This window comes from Corapipo altera, unplaced genomic scaffold (assembly GCF_003945725.1).
Source record: "Corapipo altera isolate COAL_440 unplaced genomic scaffold, ASM394572v1 158, whole genome shotgun sequence".
Taxonomy (NCBI): Eukaryota; Metazoa; Chordata; class Aves; order Passeriformes; family Pipridae; genus Corapipo; species Corapipo altera.
In genome coordinates, this window is record NW_020884977.1 from 889,368 (window position 1) to 909,239 (window position 19,872).

Sequence of the window (19,872 nt, forward strand, 5' to 3'; positions counted from 1 at the left end):
GAATGTTTTCTCTGATAAACCCTCCCATGGTTTAGATGGTGTGACAACAGAGAGCACAATTAGGATTAAATGTGCCTTTTCAGAAAAGCTGGGATGAACTCGGGTTTAGGCAGAGCTTTCATCCATTTGATCATATAGGAACCACTCTCAGGTGCTGGGATCACTGAAACCAAACTGGCTGCACATGCTTACAACTGTCCTTCAATCGTGGGAAACTTTTTCTAGCAAGTACTTCCCCATCCATCATTATAGAAAGGTTTCACTGAAGGGAAAAAGAGAAAAAATACCAAGCAAAACCCAAAGATGAATTATTAGTTCCTCTCACCCCTACTGAACTGCTGGAAAACTTCTGAGGTAGGAAGCCTCAAGACAAAAATCGGAGCATTCAACAGTAGCACCTGCAAATGGCTCCATCGGGCTTATTAAATTAGGTTACTCAAAAAAAAAAGCACTTAGCACGAAGTTCCTTGAAAGCAGAGCAGATCAGAGCGAGCCTGTGCTGCAGCATATGCTGCCTGCCAGCTTTTACACCCAAAATACAGGAAGAGGAATCTGTTTCTTTCATAACACCAGTAGAAGCCACCACAAAAATATACTGAAGGAGAGTTAAACTCGATTTAACATTTTCATCTCAGGAATCAATAGTCTTATTTGCCAGTAATGTGATGGAGAAGCACCCACACAATTTTTTCTACTGAAAAACCAAAAACTTTTCTCTGATTTCCTCCCAAGGAGATTAAAGTTGTGAAGGCCTTACAGAGGAAGAAGATGGCTTCTTGTGTTTCCCCAAACACATCCACAAAGCCACCTGCAAACACACACAGACCCCTCACACAAAAACCAGAGGGGCAGGATCTGCTGTGCTCTGTCAGATGCTGGTGCAGGGCCCACCATCTCCTGTCTACAACCACCAGAAAACAAGAATTACCCCGTGAAACACTGCAAGCAAGCCCTTGATCAGTCTCACACCTGACCTCTGTTTCAAAATCAATTTTTCAACCATCCTGAATGGAGGGATGAGGACTGCAGCCCTCAGGTTCTCATTATTTCCAAGCTTCAGAGCACTTATAAATTAATAAATAAAAATCCTAAGTGAGGTCAAGTGGGGAAGACTCTGCCCATCGCTTCTTTTTTTCCTGCCATCCATCAAGGACCTGCTGCTGTGTGAACATAACACCTGAAGAACCAGTTCTAGCTCTATTTTAACTAAAACTCATAATAAGCAGCTGTAGGATGCAATGAAGCTACCTGCTAATTTCTTATCTAACATATATATCTTTCCCTCCAGCTTCTCATGGATTGCTATTGCTGCTGGGGTCCACATCTCCATGGTTCTCAAACCTAAATCTAACACTCATGTGCTGACAGTGTAAATTATGGGCTAAATAAAAACACCAGTGAGAGAGGGAGGGAAGTGTTTCAGGAAGATGGGCTGACAGAAAGAAAAGCAAATTATCTTATATAATACAGATATAAAACATGCGTAGCAACTCGTCTACATTCACCCTGAGCAGAATTACAAGACAAAGGGAGATTCAATTAGAATGGAAAGCAATCAATCCAGATACACAACCATATGATTTCACCAGATTAGAAAAAAAAAAAAAAAAGGATACAGAATAATTACCAGCTAAGTGGCCTAAGTAGAAATTTCCTGTACAGCTATTACATATCTTTACATTATCATTACATATCTCTTCAGTGGAGTCAAGATGCATTGTCTTTCCCTCTGAATTTCATAGACTTGACCCCTCTACAGACCAGGATGTTGCCCTGGGATGCATTGCCTTTCTCACTATGTGGAAGCACTGCTTTTATCTTAGGGCACACAACTTGGAAGTGCAGTGATAAAATGAGGTGGTAAAAATGTAAATGCCAATGTTTCAAAGCTAACACATATCTTATTGTGATCTTAGCCAGAATCTTTTTGTTACCACAGTTGGTTTTTGATTTTTTTATGCAATGCATTTAAGTAAAATCCTAGCTCATTTCAGAACTGTATCTGCACAAATTTAAGTAAATCATAGCCTATTTCAGAACTGCATCTGCACTACAGGAAAGTTTACCAAAGACTATGTCAAGTTTCTTGCGCCCATCTGTTGCAACAAACGTTTCCCAGTAAGTCATGTCTTAGTTATACCCCAGTATTTATGTGCCAAATTAAACTGATAAGGAAATTACAGATTTACACTTTTCATCATATTATTCATCATTCCCTATTCCTCTTCACAGTTAAACTATTCAAATTTCTCTTCCTTCCCATCTCAGAATCTTTGCAGAATCTCCACGAAAAGATTTGTTTCTAAGGAAATGGTTTATTTTGCTTCCCAGAACCTGAAATTGGGGACAACACAACTGTGATTGCCTGCAGGACATCTTATTTCATTATTCTACATGAAACTAAGTTGAAGTAGCGAGCAGATTCCTCTTACCTGTTTGTGAGCATGATCATAAGAGTTAATGTGATTGTCAAACTCCTGGTGTTTATAGTACTGCTTGTCACAGAGTTCACAGTAGAAGTTGGCTTTAAGATCTTCCAGGGCTTTTGCTATCGTGTTTTTCTTTTCAGCATAATCCTGGAGGGGGGCGGGAAAAAGTAATTTTAGTTTTGTCTTTGATGCTGCAAATGGATTTTGTGCTCTGCAGTTAATCATACTTGTAAACATTTACACACCTCCATAACTAAAAGCCTTCCCGTATTTGCTGTGTTACACTGCACATATTTGCTGGATCTGCAGCAAGGCTGAAGATTTGCACACTTTAATTTGCTCTAGAGTTGCCAGCTCCCCTTCGGGGCTCTGTCAGAGGCCAGAAGGATTTCCCCGGGTTCTGTCTAAATACAAATATTTATCACACTGAAGGCTATTTTCAAGTGAATTTCCATCCAAGCCTCGCTGCTCAGTAAGATACCCAAGCAGAATAAGCATGAAGATACAAATGGCAATAATTCAGTCATCAGGCTTTTACAAGAAAGTCTGCTTAGTAAAAAAGAAAACAAAAATTAAAAAAACCCCTACTGGGTCCCCCTGAATGCCCACACACATGAAACATGGGGAACACTCTCACAGCTGAGATGGAATGAGTGTGTTCCTCACTTTGTATCTGTCATCCCATATTGGAAGGACACATTTCTGTTTACCAGACATCAGCAAAAGCATCACACACAACCTTGCTTATCATTTATGAGCAAATTATAGACAAGTAATATTTATTAATTGCCTAAATAGCATGGCCTGTTCTGAAAGAGCATGGAAATGGTCTGTCATCTCAGATTAGTTTAGTACCAGTTAAACACTGTACATGTATAACCTCAGTGCAATGACTCCTGCTTTTGACAAGACTGTCTGGGATAGAATCTCAGCCCAAAATCCCCAAACACATCAAATATTGTTTAAGAAAATATTTTCTTCTCAAAGTTTCATCACTCTGAGTTCTTTGGAAGTGACCCTAAATTCTTCTTCTTTCTGTCTTACTCCTTGTTCAGTTAGATGAAGATAAAAGTTGATATTGTAATCAGAACACTCAAAACTGAGTTAATCTGGGGGAAAAGTCCCTTATTGCTGTTAGTTTTCACAGCTGACAACTTATAATTTCAATATATTTTGGGGACTTTAAAATGGAAAATTTATGGTTATTAGATTAGAATATTTTCATAACAGTGATGTTTATTAAAAAAAAAGGAGAGCAATAGTAGTCATATAATTATATCCACAAAGTACTTATTATTTAAAATAGTACTTTAACTATAATTCAGCATGATTGGACTACTAGTAAACACTCTTGATTCATACCCAAACTGGGCTATTCCCTCACCAAAACTGTGCCCATTAAAAGAATCACAAAAGTCATTTCAGAGTGATGTTTTGCATACTGGCTGACTAATGAGGAATTCACACATTCCTAACACTTTGCTAAAATTATGTTTCAGAAAGTATGTTTGGTTTAAAGCCAAAATGGGTTAGCATTTTATTTCAAGATACAGCAGTATTTTACACTTGGAAATACATTTATGCACTATTGAAACTTATCCTGGAAAGTCTGCACTTAGTCCTTGGTATTAACTCATAAAAACTACAGGTTTGAAAACACTTTGACTGTTACCAAGAGATGCCTGTGTTTACAGACTCACAGAATATGCTGAGTTGGAAGGGACCCACAAGGATCATCAAGTCCAACCCTCAGCCCTGCCCAGGACCAGCCCCAAGAGTCACACCATGTGCCTGAGAGCATCATCCAAATGCTTCTTGAACTCTGTCAGACTTGGTGCTGTGCCCACTGCCCTGGGGAGCCTGGTCAGTGCCCAACCACCCTCTGGGGGAAGCACCTCTTTCCAAAATCCAACCTAAACCTCCGCTGACACAACTCCAGGCCATTCCCTCAGGTCCTGTCCCTGGTCCCCCCAGAGCAGAGCTCAGTCCCTGCCCCTCCTCTGCCCCTCCTGAGGAAGTTGTAACTGCAGTGAGGTCTCCCCTCAGTCTCCTCCAGCTGAACACACCGAGTGCCCTCAGCTGCTCCTCACACGGCTTCAAATCAAGGCCCATCACCATCTTCCTTGCCCTCCTTTGGATGCTCTTTAATACCCTAACAGCTTATATTGCAGTGCCCAAAAGTGCCACAATATTCCAGGTGAGGCTGCCCCAGGTCAGAGCAGAGCAGGACAATCCCCTCCCTTGACCAGCTGGCGATGCTTTGCCTGATGCCCCCCAGGACATGGTTTGCCCTCCTGGCTGCCAGGGCACTGCTGACTCATATTCAACTTCCTTGTAGTCCACAAAGGGATGATTCCTAATTTTGCTTTTTTAAACCATGAAAAAGAAAAATCTGAATTTGCAGGAACTATCAGAACTCTGAAATATTACATATATGACATCTGTGAAGGACGAGAGGTATGGGAGCCCAAACCCAGCTTTCAGCAAAAGAAAGCTCAGCTGACAAACATCTCATGATCTGAAAGAGCTGGACCCTTCTCACAAGACCTGTTAAAGTTCTACCTTATGGATTAAGCCTGGTTCCAGCAGAAATCAGAAAGGACTTTTGAGATGATTGTATCAGACCATGTCTAAACCCCTGTAATCCCTCTATCCCCCATGTAATCCTACTAGAAGAAAAATTAACTATTTAGAAATTGTAGTAAAAACTTGTGTAACTCCATAATTAACATAACTCGTCCCCTTCATTAACATGTCCAACCTCAGATACCTTTAAAATCGTGTTCTCGTGTTCAATAAACTATTCCAGTTCCCCCATACTGGAATCGTGTCTAGTTTTTATTTTTCAGACCGCCACTGAGAGGCAACACGATGGGTTCTAAGACAAGAACAGTGAATAAATAATAATTTTTTATAAAGATCTCACATCATGCTGTTGATTAACCCTTGAGCAAACTTTTGCAAGACTTACTGTTGCTGCATAACACCTTACATAACTTCATTGGTGGTGTTCTTGATATAAAGCACCCTTTTTGAAACAATATACTTATTATATAGTGAAATCTCACCTGAATGCAATTATATTTGACATGCCAGTGCACCCTAATGAAGCAGGGACACTGGAACCCCATAAACAACTTTACTGCAAAGTAACAAACTCTCTTCAGGATCTTGGGGTTTCTATCCCTAAATGACTTCAGCTACAGTTCTTTCAGGGGACAGGGCTAAATTTCCATTACAATATTACATCACTGTTTCAAAGGCAAGCAAAGAATGGCAACACATCATCTAAATCAGATGTAAGCAGATGGAAAAGAATAATGGAGTTCAACCATGCATGGAGAAGGGGGAAAATGGGACTTTTAAACTACAAGAACTAAAAACATTTGGGAACATGTGAATGGCTGCATTGGATCAGGTCAATCTTTTAAACCTGTGTAAGATTTTACTCTTACAAGGAAAGTGACTCTTAACTAAGCACAATTCCCTTTGCTTTGTAGGTGCATTCTGCTAGTTACAGTTGTTGAATATTAGAAAAGGTCATAAACACTAATTTTTTATTCTCTTTGACTAGGTCACTCCTAAACATATATATCCCCTACCACACTGTCTCTCAGGTATTGTTCTCTGAATGACACAGTTCTAGTTTATTCAGTCATTCCTTATATCAGGGCCACTCATCACCTCTGCTTGTTCTTGTCACAGCCTCCAAAAAAAGACATGAGAACATGCTACACCACAGTGCCATGCCGGACTATGTTAATAGTCTCTATTTTCTACCCTCCTCCTTTTTGAATTTTTTAAGAATCATGATAGAGCACTAAACCAACATGTTTATACGACTCCTTCATCGCCCACATCCTTTGCCGCTGTACAATACTTTGCTGGCAGGAGATGTTTTTATCCAGCTGCTAAACTTCACCTGACTCCATTAACAAACCTCAAGGCTTCAGCTTATGCATTTCACATGCACATACAAAAATTCCCTTAAGACACCCCTTAATGGAGGGTGTTCAGGAGATTCTCTGTGGCCTGGGCTGTGTCAGGATTGAGGCAACTGTGTCAACTGTTCCTGCTACTGGTTGGTATTGGGAGCCAAGGAAAGTCCAATTTCAAGGATGAATGGAGGATGGAAACAGGAGAATACAGGCTGCTGGTTCTCTGCCTGCTCTGTTATTTCTATTGATTTTGCAAGGAGTGCTGCCTTGGCAGAGGAGGCTTTTCTCCAGCTCTGTCAATTTTGATGAGGGATAACTGCCCAAAAACTGACAGGAAAAAAAATTACAGTCCCTGGACCCTGAGAGCAGCAGGCAATGGACTGCAGACAGAAATAACCTGGAAACTTATCGGAAAGAAATATTCCTGGAGTAAAGCAGCAGCCAAAAAAACTCACTTAAATTGGTTAAATACGATCAAGCTTAGTTTCATTTTCATCAAGATTTGCAAATGGTCCTGGAAGTTTTAAAAGAACTTTGAATTATGATTCAGCCTGGTAATGAGACTAAGAACTGAGTGTCACTTAGTTTCATTATTTTTTTCCTGAAAGGCTTATTATCTGAAAGCCTACAGCTATAATTCACTGTAGCTATTTTTCATAATTTATATGAAAGATGTCTAATAAGTGATCCCATCTATCAGCTGGCTTTATTTCTCTAAATCCATCTTCTCCATCCTCCAAAGCCTTAAGCCTGGACAAATGCTACTGCAAACATCTGATAAATTGGATTAAGAGCGGGCTCCATCTGCAGAGGGGCTACCTGTCACTAACCAGACTGGATTTTCTACTCCCATTATATGGAGAGAGAAAGAAAGAAGGAACATTAAACTCTTTACACAGATTACTTTGGAGAGCTGACTGGATGCCTCAGTCTAGGGGATATTTTTATGGAGTGCACTTCAGGCTCATACTTCTACTGTCTGCAGAAAGGTCAGCTAGACATGAAAAAAAAAAGGAAGAATGTGAAATTATAATACATTATCTACTCCACGGTGATTGCTAGTGTGAATATTCTTACTTTACAATAAATGTGAACTCCTTTTATTGCAGTAAGCTATTCTGCATTTACTGCAGACTTAAAAGGGTCAGGCCTGCAGTCACTGCAAAGCAAAATGTATTACAGAAATAAACCCCTTCTTCAGGATAATTTACTGGTATAGTCATCCCAGAGAGGATTAGACTGCTCTGGTCTGATCCTCTCGATTAGAGCCCATTAGACCTGACATGTTCCAGTGTAACCTTGTTTCACAAAAAAATAGTTAAAGCATTTCTTTTCTGTCCCAATAACCGAAATGGAAAAGCAAAATTGTATTTTGAATATTGTCAAAAAAAATCCAGCTAATACTCTCAATTTGGCAAAACAATATATATATATTAGCTATATATATATATATATATTAGCTATATTAATATGAAAGAACCAGCCTAAAAAAAAAAAAAAAGAAAAAAAATCATCCACAACTTAAGAGCACGCTTCCCTATAGTCAATTAACTGTGATATCCATGGGCACAATTAACAACAGATTCCTTAATTTCTGGTATATTCACTTGGTATTATAAAGACAGTACAAAGAAGCAGATTTTGTGCAATAAAATGTACAACTTACTACCACCTCCTCTGCTATCAATCTTGGTATTACTTGGTATATATAATTTTTTTAATATCTTTGCATGGCACTTTTTCTTCCCATGTAAGCAGTCTATACATCATCCACTGATGCACTTGAAGGAATAAATAAAAAATAGAATACATTAATAATATCAATGCGGCGTAGCAACAAATCTAATTATTTATAAGTTTCCTGTCCTTATCGAGGCAGGGAGACCAAAGCAAAAGGCAATTAGATACACTGATCATTCATTTCCATAGCAAGTGCCAGTCTCATAGCAAGGAGACTGATGACTGACTGGGAAAGTAAATACCCAGAACATTGTCAGGTCTTTCTGTTTCCCTCACCCAAAACTTTCCCGTTAGCTGTGAGATGTGATACCAAACTACAGCTCATGAGGCCATGAACACCAGATGCTGCTTTCTTGATCCCTTCTGACATTCTTCTCCTGGGCAAAGGTCCTTCCACCAGCAATGACCCTGCTGTTTCTCCACGCTGGATGAGGATGGGGCCAAGGAAGGAGGGGTACCCCGAAGATCCCCACGTTAACTGAACATCAGAGGCTGAAAAACCTCACCTTACTTTTATTTTCTCTTCAGGATTACCTGCAGACACCCAACTTCAACCACAACACTTCCTACATACAAGAGAGCTAATCAGTATTCTCTTGAAAATGCCTACTTGAAAATGCCATTGAAGACATGCAAATTATTATAAAACTGGCTTCTCAACTCCTCAATAAACTCTCGCAGACAGTATTTCATGTTTAGATAAACACCCTAGCATTAGGATAAATAATACGGTGAAATTAGAATGAAACAGCAAAATTTATTCCCATCAGTGCTGTTTGCTTCCTCAAGTCATCCCGAATTTTTCTGCAGCACCAGATTTGTTACTCATACACCTACTAATTCAAACAGCTGAATCCCACACCCCCTGCAGTAAATGGAGCGAGACAGATGCTAACAGGGCCAAAGCTGGACTCAGTGGAGAACAAAGCAATGCAGAACAGTGCTCTGCAATGGAGAGACTGAATTAACTTCAAAGAAGCTTATGATGAGCTAGCAATTCGTTATCAGATTTGTCTGTCTCATTTACTCACTTAAAGCACTTATGCTGTATAATTACTTTTAACTGGGACTCATAAAATCACTTGATTGCTTTTTTTTTTTTGCCATTAAAACTGTTGGGCATTGGTCTGTAGAATTATTTATTTATTCTAATGCCTTAAAAAAACCTGCTTGCAGGCAGAGCATGCACTTAAAAAGTTGAGCATGCTGGCCACAAATTTTTGCTTGGATGTTGTATTAAGAAGGAGCTCTTTATCAGTGCTCATAAGAAAGCACAGGTCTAGTTATGCCAGAGAAAAATATATCAACCCCATCTCTGACACCGATCTTTTGACGTACAGAGAAAGCAGAACTGAAGAAAGCTTTGCTGTAGAAAAGAAAGAAGGTTTAGCTCTAGATAATATCTTCTTCACTGAATGTTCATCACTGCTTAATGATAAGCAAGGGAAGAAGGAGCTTGGTTTTAATCTCCTTTATTCCCCGACGTTAAGTAGTCCAGTCACATACTTTAATTAGAGCAGAATTTTGATTTTAAAACATCCTGGGGTTTAAACCATTTTGGCTTTTAATTTCCTTACAGCAGGCTTGTAAACATCTAAAGATTTTCATAGCTACTTAATGTAATTCCATTGACAGGTAAGTGTCTAACGTAATTAGACTCTTCAGAAAAATCAAGTTTTTTCTGTTTGATCCTTCCAGCGACACGGGGAACTAAATGAAGTGCCTTTTAACCCTGCAGAACTCACGGCCCTGGAGAAGGACTCAAAGTCCCTCTCCAGCATGAAAACTGAGCACTGGAACAGATGTCAGCGTTCGTGCCTGGCAGATCTCAATCCCAGGGTCACGACCACAGCTCTCATGAGCATTTCAGCACCCGAGGAAGGGCAAAGGACGGGCTGAGGGCGAGTTGTTTATTTATTTCACCGCGGGTTAACTGACTGCCAATCGACTGGCTGCTATTAATTTGTATTAAAAAGTTCCCCTAGAGCTCTTGAAGCTTTAATGTGTTGGCGAAGTCAGTTGTTGGTCTAATAAAAATTGCCAGTAAAGTTGGCCGCGGCATCGGGGACACGGGAAAATTGGACCTCATCTTATTAAACAGATTTAATTTTGAGCATATGATTTATCTAGGGGACAACGTCCACGTGAAATTTTGCGTATCTGCATTTTCAGGATGAGAGTTTTTGTTGATTATTGTGTTCAGTTTTCCTAGCCTTGGCTTCTGTACTTGACTATTATAATTTTCTTTTCTGCAAGGTTTTAACATGATCCTCTGTAGTGATTTTCTTTTTTTTCTTTACTAAGTTTTCAAAACAGGTTCTTTTGTATTGTCTCTATTCCGCTTTTGCTTTTTTTTTTTTAAGATTTTTTTTTTTTAAGGAAAGCCCAAAGGAATATAATAATATTCAATTTAAAATAAAGATGTTTCTATCCCGTTTTGTTCCTCTCAAAAACACAACTTCTCAGTGACCGGTTAAAACCGCAATCCGTTCTACTTTTAAAAAAAATCTGAAATATTTTTATTTAAATATAAATCAACGCCTCAAAAACAGAAGCATTAGATTTGCCCTGCTGAGGAAGTTTCAAGCTGCATTTTAAATTCAAGAGGGGTTGATCACGTTTTCACAGCCAGTGTGTTTGTCAGGAGGCACTGAAGGGCACGCGGTGCCCACTGGAGTCAGTGCTCCTGGAAATCCCCACAGCAGGCTCAGGGATTTTTCTTAACGGGTCCTTTCACTGATTCCATTCTACTAGGCTTTCCAGACCATTAAATCTTTTCATGCAAATTCCACTGTCCTTTTATAGCTTCGGGGACCCATCATGACCAGCCTTACATTATGTGCTTTGAAGTTATGTGCCACGAGCACTTAACCACCCAGCCATGGAGAGAGAGACCTGAGATCTGAAACTCTCCAAGGCAGGTTTGTGTGTCTGCCCAACAAGTCCTGGACACAGACAGGAAACAATTCCAGCTGCAAACCAGAGGGACAGTCTATTCTAGTATATAACTGATGGTCTGTATCCATTTATCCCACTGGAAAGCAGTATGTCCTATGCAGACATCTGGTTATTAAATGAACATATTGTTTAGGGCTGATACTTTAGTTTTAGTTAAAAAAATCCCTCTATCGCGACATCAAACCCCAAAACTCACTAGGAATTACTCTCCTGAGCTCCTTCAGTTGTCTAATTGTGAATATGCATGAGCTTAAGATTTGCATTATGATGCAATATGATGCAGTAAATGTTTATTTTCCTAAAATTAATCTTTGGCATTATCACAGTCAGAGAAAGACTTCATCTGAAGGGAAAAAAATAAAATAAAATAAAAAAAAGTTGGGAAAAATGCATTTCATTTGGCAGCTTTAAATAATGTAAATAAATCGGCTCAGAAGCCCCGAGGAAAAAGTTTGTCCTAATGGGAAATGGGATTAAGTTTAAATTTGCCATAGAGACCACCCCTTGAAAAAAAAGGCAATAACAAAGAAACAAGAAGATGATTTTGAGTTTGGTAACCAATAAAGGTTTTTTTGGTAAGTTGGGTTGAGTTGCTAGGAACGTTTTCCCCTGTAGCAACCAGGTTACTGTGTTTTTAAATATCTTTTTCTCATGATGCACCCTGATGTTTCCCTCTGAAGCCTGGTTGGTGGGAGGGGTAAGGGTAGTCTGGGATATATGTATTTTATTTTGGGTTATCTGTTGCTATTAAGCAAGCAAAAAACTCTTTGAAGTGCTGTACCTTGCCAAGGAAGAATGCTGCCCCTGGATGGAAGTGAGGGAAGTGTGTCAGCCTTTGCAACAGATGGACTGAGTTCCTGAACTCTTTCCCTGTGTGCTGGTTTCCTGCACTTTTAGGACTCACAGGGTGGGAAATGGTGATTTGCATGGAGTGGAGTTTGAATAATGATTTAACTCCTGTTTTTTCACTTATTGATATAACAATTGCCCACCGAGTGCTTTTCTCTTTTTTTCTGTACTTTTTTTTTTTGTTCTGTCCGCTAGGTTCTCTTACTGCTGCCACTACAAGAAGAGAGTCAGAACCCTTGAGAGACCAGATTCATATGCCACTAGATTTCTTAATTATTGTGTCAGATCAACCATCTTGTCAGGGAAGGGATAACTATTTTTCTCTCTTCTCTTTCCCTTTTTACTTCTTTCTTCTCTTAATCTCTCTTTTCTTCCCTTAATCTTTTCTTTCTCTTGTGGGTAACTTAAAACCAACGGGTTGTATTCCACTAAAATGGTGGTTGGTGTTTGCTGGGCGCTCTTGTGGAACCCTCTCCTTGGCTGTATTTCACTCCTGTAAAAACCTTTTGCCAAAACACCTATTTCCTCACTAAATTAAAAGAAGTTCTCTCGGGGAAAAGTGTGTAACTTTTTCTCTTTACACGATTCAAGGCACGAAACAACTAAGACTGCAAAGTTTTGTGTGGGCAAACTATTGAGGGCCTAAATATAAGCAACAACCCGGCGTGTTACACTGCCAGACAGTGAGAAGAGCCCTGTAGGGGGTCCTGATTTACCCTGGTGGATCTAATTTGGAGTGACCTTATTGCAGTCTTAAAACTCAGACACAGCATCTTTGAGATGAGATGGGCCTGCTCTTCATTCTCTCTGAAAAATGTAATAAAAAAATAACTGGAAACATTTGAATGGCCCTACGTTAAAAAAAAAAAAAAAGAAAGAAAGAAAAAGAAATTGGAGTAAGTGCAGCTGGTGCAGAAATATTAAATACAGTAGCCAAGGACTCGTGGTAAATATCTTTTCCCAATGACTTTTAGTGAGGTTTTTCTTTTACTTTTTATCTGTGTGAGGAACAAATGGCAGAGGGAGCATTTATCATTGCTGTGACACTCACCTGTGTAAAAAGTGATTGGAATAGATGCAACTCATGAGAATTGCTACTTTAGTTGAATGATAATACTTAACTTTTGAAGACTTCAGGCTATAAAATCGGATAGCTGATAGTCAATAGTTTCAATAAAAGGGAAAGACAGCAGAAGTTTACGAGAAAATGACACTTTAAGGTTCCTAAGTGCCTAAAAGCCAGAAGTTAACTCCACCTCCTGGCCAAAGGGGAGAAGGAAAGCTTTTGGCTGATTTGGTACTTTTCACTCTTGCGTTCAAAAATGAGGAGAAAATAAAGTACTGTGGTGCAGCCACGTGTCAAGATATACGGCTGGGCAAACATTTCTGAAGTTGACAGTGTGAGATATAGAAAAGGCATGAGAAAGCACTTTTATTGATCTGTTTGCTGTCTGCCTAACCAGGCAAGCGTTCCACAACAGCCAGCCCTGCAAGGAGGATAGCCAAACTCAAACGTCTGATGGCCGGTCTCTGCACAGGAGCTGATGGAAAATACCTCAAAATGACTGGCCATTACCACCAAAATGACATTTCCAAGGACTCTCCTAGAACAGCAGCAGGACTGTGGCCGTGCTCTGCATTCCCGCGGTGCCGCTCGCTGAGAGATGAGCACACACAAAATGAAGCATCATCCAGCTCTGCCCATAGTCATTAACTGCATCCTGAGAGATGCAGAGAAAATGAGCCACAGCCACAAAACAGTCAAAAGCTTCCTCAAAAATATCGGGCTCAAGCTCAAATGTTAGCATAAATGATAGATTTAGGCTCACCCCTAGTCACATTATTCCATTTTCTGTTCCTGTTTTCTGCACAGAACGCCGTCAAAAATCCCTGAAGTTGAGAAAAAAAATCCAGGGAATGACAACTTGTCATACTGTGAGCTAAAGAAATTGGGTTTCAAATGCATTTTCAATATACACTGACAAAAGCTCAGGACCGGACTAGAGCCTGAGATGTGACTGAAGTTTAAGTCAGGGGCTATTTCTGCCAATCTGTCACACACTGTAGTGCTCAGAACAGCCATCAGAGAGGGAGACACTAAGCCACAAACCCTGTGTGAGCAGAGCTAATACACTTGTCTCAACTTTTCCTGCTAACAGGGACACTGCAAAATCCATCAGGTCCACTTTGAAACTCCAGCCTGAAAAGGATTCTGTGTATGTTACTGACCATTTCTATTAGAGAAGTGCCTATAGGTTCCAACTGCTTTAGGGACTCTGAACAGAGCAGAAAAGACAGTTTTAGAGTGCCCAGAAGTTGAACTGGTACTTTACAGGTACCTCCTCCTCAACATCAAGGCCTCCTCAATGCCCTGCTACCCCTCATCAGTGCCAGCACACTTGTTTGCAGGAGCATGCATTTATTTGGACCAACACGTTGATTTAGGTTAAAAATACTTCTGCAGGAAGGAAGAAATATGTTTACTTAAAACCTGAATCAGTTCACATGTGCAGTTAAGCTCCACCATGCCAGAACAAACAACAGGGAGGTTGCATGATATAGAACAACTGAGAGAGATGTCCAAGAGTGACCAACTTCATTACAGAGGAACCAAAGCCAATAACAAAAGCTAAGGTCAAAAAGACAGTGGTGCAATGACCAAAACTAAAATTGAAGCCTCTTAATGTCACTTGCTCTGTCTGGATAAAACCTGCACTTTTAGGTTTTCATAAAACTACAGATCCAAAGATCTTAATTTTTTAATCTTTCTGAAGTTGTTGTTGCTAAATGGTTGTGAACTGCTCACCAGTTACAAAGAAGAATGACATCGAGCCTCGAGGATCCACTGATACAACTAGAAAAAAAGTCTGGAAGGGTAAAATAATGGCACAACACACTAGACAGAAATGTATATTGAGGAGATGCCAGCATTAGTGGTGAGCTCAAGGCATTCGGTAACAGAAAAAATTTTTTTTGCCTACAAATGCTTCATATTTGTGGATTATTCAGTTCCTCCTTAGCCCTGAGCAATCCCTGCCCAGCCCAAAGTTTACCCTCTTTAGTTGAAAGAAACTCCAGCTGCCTTTAAGACACAAACAGGAGACAAATGCTGCACACCATGGTAACTGTTGGATGCACAACAGGCTTTCCAGCAGGAATCATCAGTGGAACGTATGCAAAATTAGCATTTCTGAACCTGCTAATTGTTTTTGTCACAAAGCAAGAGTATCTCCAATATTGCTGATAAAGGACTCAGATGAACAGGACTCCAGCTTAGCTACAGTTAGTAGTAAACTAACAAAATTTTATGTCAACGAAATACGGCTACTTACAAAAGAAACAAAAAACTGACAGTCTGGATGCAGAGCTTAGCAAGGCCTACTTAAAAAACTGATCATAAGTAACAGTGAGCAGACAAAAAGATGTATATTCCCAGACCAAAAAAATCCAAAGGTCTTTGGATCTTGGACTTTGTTTGTCAACAAAGCAGACGTCAGCCAGCAACTGCAGCAGGGGGCTGATCTCCTCTGGGCTCAAGTTCCAGGTGTGGATCCTACAACATTTATGAACAGTATCCTCACACTGTGGTCCATTTTCCACTTCCTTTAGTCTCTCCAACATTGAGATATACAGAAACTCTTGAGCTCTTTGCTTCTCTGTGGATTTGGACTGGCATGGGTTTGCCATTTCACGTACACTTGTGAATTAACACCTACACATACAGAGTGTGTCAGAACACACCAAGGTTTGGAAACCAGGCTTGAGATATGTTACCTAAAGTGCATACCTGTAATAAACAAAATGGATTTGGGAAACTTATCACTCCAGGTTCAATTTTACAAAGGAATGACCCATAAAACCCACCAAACTTTGGCAAAAGCAGCGATAGAATAAAATGTCAGCAAAGAAGAGAGCCTTAGCCTTAAGTCTAAACTCAGGGAGGTTTTAATCTTGACCTTAGCAGGGAGGTTTTAATCTTGACCTTACCAGAAAGAAGTGTCGGGACTGTCTTTTCTGCTTTTGGGGTTTTTTGGGTGGAAAAAAGAGCGCAGAAGTGATGAGAGCTGGAGATGGTAATGCTGGTACCAGCACACCCAGTGCTCTGCTCCCCCACCAGTACTCAGCTCTCACAGTGAAGGCACAGACAGCTCTTCTGGCTCTATATTCCTGTGGTATTTTAAAACACATTAATCTAGCACAGGTTTATCAAACAGAAACCTACATACTAACATCTCACTTCTTAAAACTGTGCTAACGATTAGAAGGAATTCTCCCAATTATTATTTTTACGTATTTATTATAGGTACTGTGAATATCCAGTGAAAAAATAACACAAACTGAATTCCATCACATGGTAAAATACTGTTGGGTTCCAAAATTTGGATATGAGAAAAAGAAAACTGCCAGGTTTGAACAAAAGCCTTGGGCTGACAGAGACTGGGCAAAAACCTCCATCTAAGAGTCCAGACAAGAATCCATTGATGTCACAGGTTTGGAATGTCCTGCCGGAACCCAGAGAAGCCATGCCCTGATCTCATCAAGCCAGTGCAGAAGACTTATTGTGTTTTATGTCTCCCTTTGTGTTACCTGTTCCCCCCATGTAATCCCCCTAAGATAAGATGGGTTTTCCACTATGATATAAGTGCTAAGACCCAAAAGTTCGTAATTTAGGACTTCCCCTTTACCTCATCCCTGTAAAGCCCCTAATTGTAATAGTTCTGATGAATATGTAAACCCTCTGTTGAATATGTAGACCCTAAACCCTTTAAATATGAACTTAAATATGAACTTAAATATGAAGCATTCCAGTGTCTGCCTCCAAACTGGGATCGTGTTAGCTTTATTGACCTCCGCAAAATACTTCATGAAGATTAAGTGAGATTAAAGCATTTTAACCACTCCAGACAAGCAATTTATTTCTTCCAAACAGGGTGGAAAGGCACTCTGGCAGAGGATGCTCACATTGAAGCTTCGTGTCAAGTTGCTGCCAGGAGGTGTTAAATGAAGACAAAGCACTCAGGGTTTTTGTTCCAATTTCATCCACAACAACGCAAAAGAAGCTTTTACAGACGCGTATTTCAAGCATTGCTTTATCAACGTTTTTGGTGTGTAGTTTGATCCCTTCTCACGTCAAATTTCACAAGGAAAAGCCTAAAACGATACATTTAAACATCCACATCCATGTGCAGGAAAATAAAATAGATGGCAACTTCGTTTAGCATCACGAGCCTCGTTTTTATAAGCAGCTTTTCAAACAACTGGATCTACGAGAGCGCATTAAAGCAAGTAACGCCCGTGCCCCTGCACACAATCGGGCTGTGCTGATGGCAGCAGAGCTCGCTCAGCTTTCAGAATATGAGTCAGCAACTGCTCTGTGATATCTTTAATTTGGTACAAGCTAAATCCTCTTAAGAGCGCCCGCTGGAATCCGAAAGGTCAGACGGGAAAGTGGCAGAAAATCAATACTGAACAGCTTCTGTCACCCTCCACCATCTAGGGAGCTCTTTCTAAGCCAAATTGCTTCTTTCTAATCTTTCGAATATTTGGCTGCTCGAGTCTTGCTTATGTAACATTAAAATAAAATAAAAGGAAAAAATAAAATAATTGCTTTCCTGAAGAGAAAGCGGTAATTTTTAGCATCAAAAATCAGCTGAGGTTTGTACAGGTACCACTGTGATCAAAGCTGCATTTTCATATAGAGACTGTCCAAAGCCCCAACAAAATGACTGACTGCACTCCTGTATCAGCCACAACACTTTTGAGGTGGGTTAGCTCAAAATTTGAAAGGCGTATTTATACCCATCTGACTTTCTTAGAGCTCTTCAGAAAGTACAGTTCCCCTATTTCCATGTTAATATCAAAAGGCAGTGAAATAAAAATGTCAGAAGGCTTTAGGTCAAGTTTTAAAAATGGTTTTCTTGCCTACTGGATTTTGATTATGAATAAATACCAGCACTAATAATCAATACATGCAACACAGAGAAAAAACATTAATTTTTCAAGGAAAGGATTTTAATATAAAGTAAAGAAAAGGTCATTCTAATCTAAACCAGAATAAAAGTAAAATAAATTATCATCCCTTCAGTGTTGACATGAAAATTTACCAGGTGCTGCAGCTGATAGCAATCTTCTCTTATAAAAAATGCCTTAACAACAATAATAGTAGAAACCCACAGATTTTAGCAGGCAGGGAATAACAATTTGTGTCCTCAAAAAGAAGGTTGAACACCCATAGAAAAGAATCAATGCTCAGCAGTATCCTCCTTTTATGTGGAGTCTTTCCTTAAGAATGTGAGACACAGTTGTTGGACTATAATAATTTTTTCTGCATCCTGAATTTGTGAGGTTTTTCAGACATTTTTTCAGGATTGTGTCCCCATCACCTTAAAATTGGGCTTTACCACTCAGTAACCACAAGTGAGCAAGTGATGACAACAGAGAAGTGGTGGTGGCCCATTGCTTTGGATTTTTAAAATAATTCTGTTGAATCTTTTTTTGTTTTTGTAGCAAGTAAAAGTTTTCACTCCTTTCTCTTTCTGAGGCCCAAGCGTTCAACTTCTGCTTCAAATGGCACTTCAGCCACTGAACATGGTTTTTAATGTTCACCTTGCACACTTAATTTTAAAGGCATTGAGAATACAACAATTTAATGGAAATTCATTGACCTTTTAAAAACCTTCCCTGCGCCATTTTCTCTCATAAATTGGTAAGATATTTACTGGCATGGAGCTTTTACTTTTTCCATTAACAAATACTTTTCCCCCTGCCTATTTGATTCTAATCACAGTGTTCTTTATGTCACGCAAATAAGTATGAAATAAAACGTTTTTAAGTAGCATTTAAAAGTAATAGTAGGCAAAATGGTTCAACGGTTCACTTTAGATACAAGTAAAAATGCTAATTCTTAATATATAAATGTCTGTTTGCATAGTCTCAGAGTGGTACTAGTATTAGCTGCTTCAGTCTTTATTTTGGGCAGCTGATCCCTTCAGAAGGACAGACAGAGAGGAGGTCAGAGAAGAGCTGATTCCCAGCAGGTGCCTAGTAATGTTCTTGAAAAAAAGACTTAATAACACTTGCTATCCAACAAAACCTGGCATTTCCTTCCTCAGTTCAAAAACTTTCTTATATTGAAAAGTTTCTGTTCTGGGTTTTTTTATGATGATTTTTTTGGTTTGAGTTCCTATCTCTGGAACATTAATTTTTTTTTTCCAAAAAATCTCTAATTATATAACTAAATATGGTTATGACAATGAAATTTTAGACTTTCAAGTCTTGGTCTTTCTCCAAGAAGTGACATACACATATACAGGATTCCATATATGTATATACACATCTGTACTTTTGGTTTTTTTGTTTTATTGATTCTCAGCTTTCCCACACTGAAACAGGCTGAGCTTTGGGGAATAACTTTTGAACAGAGGATCACAGATTACATGTTGGCATTTATTAATGCCAGAACTTTCCTGCAGCCCTCACACACATTAACCACCAGCACACCAGCTCTGCTGTTGAACAGGAGGACCAGAAGGCAAAGCTATGCTATTGTACTTATTTTTTCCACCTAGAGGGGAGTAGCTCTTTATCTTTGGCTGAATATATTGACTTTACATGAACAGAAAGGTGACACCAGTATCATCACTGGGTAAGATCAATGGAAAAGGAGAAGAAGTCAAACAGTCCCACCTAAATACAAGAGGACCACATTAAAGCCACTGTAAAATCAGATAACACTGATTTGATTGAACAGCAAGGGAGAGAAAATGTGACCTGATGGGCTAACACTTCATTAACCAATTTAAACCTGTGCTTTTCAGATTTGATTATCCACATAACTAATTGGAAACACGATGCCATCCCAGAAAGAGGTGTGCAGGATCTCGCCAGTGCTATATAATTAAAAGCAAATGTCAATCACTTGATGTAAAAAGCCAACACCTCTGTGAAATACAACTTTA

The 19,872-nt window shown here is 39.5% G+C and overlaps 1 protein-coding gene across 2 annotated transcripts in view; it reads right to left on the reverse strand.

Annotated features, from left to right (window-relative positions):
- The window catches only part of ZNF804A (zinc finger protein 804A), a 168,101-nt gene that overhangs the window by 53,086 nt on the left and 95,143 nt on the right, over nt 1-19,872 (reverse strand). For both annotated transcript variants that reach the window (XR_003531289.1, XM_027665543.1), the window contains exon 2: nt 2,433-2,576. Coding sequence is in view for 1 of the 2 variants with exons in the window: in XM_027665543.1 (XP_027521344.1) it covers nt 2,433-2,576 (144 nt within the window). In the remaining variant the exon portion in view is untranslated. The remainder of the gene's footprint in view (nt 1-2,432; nt 2,577-19,872) is intronic.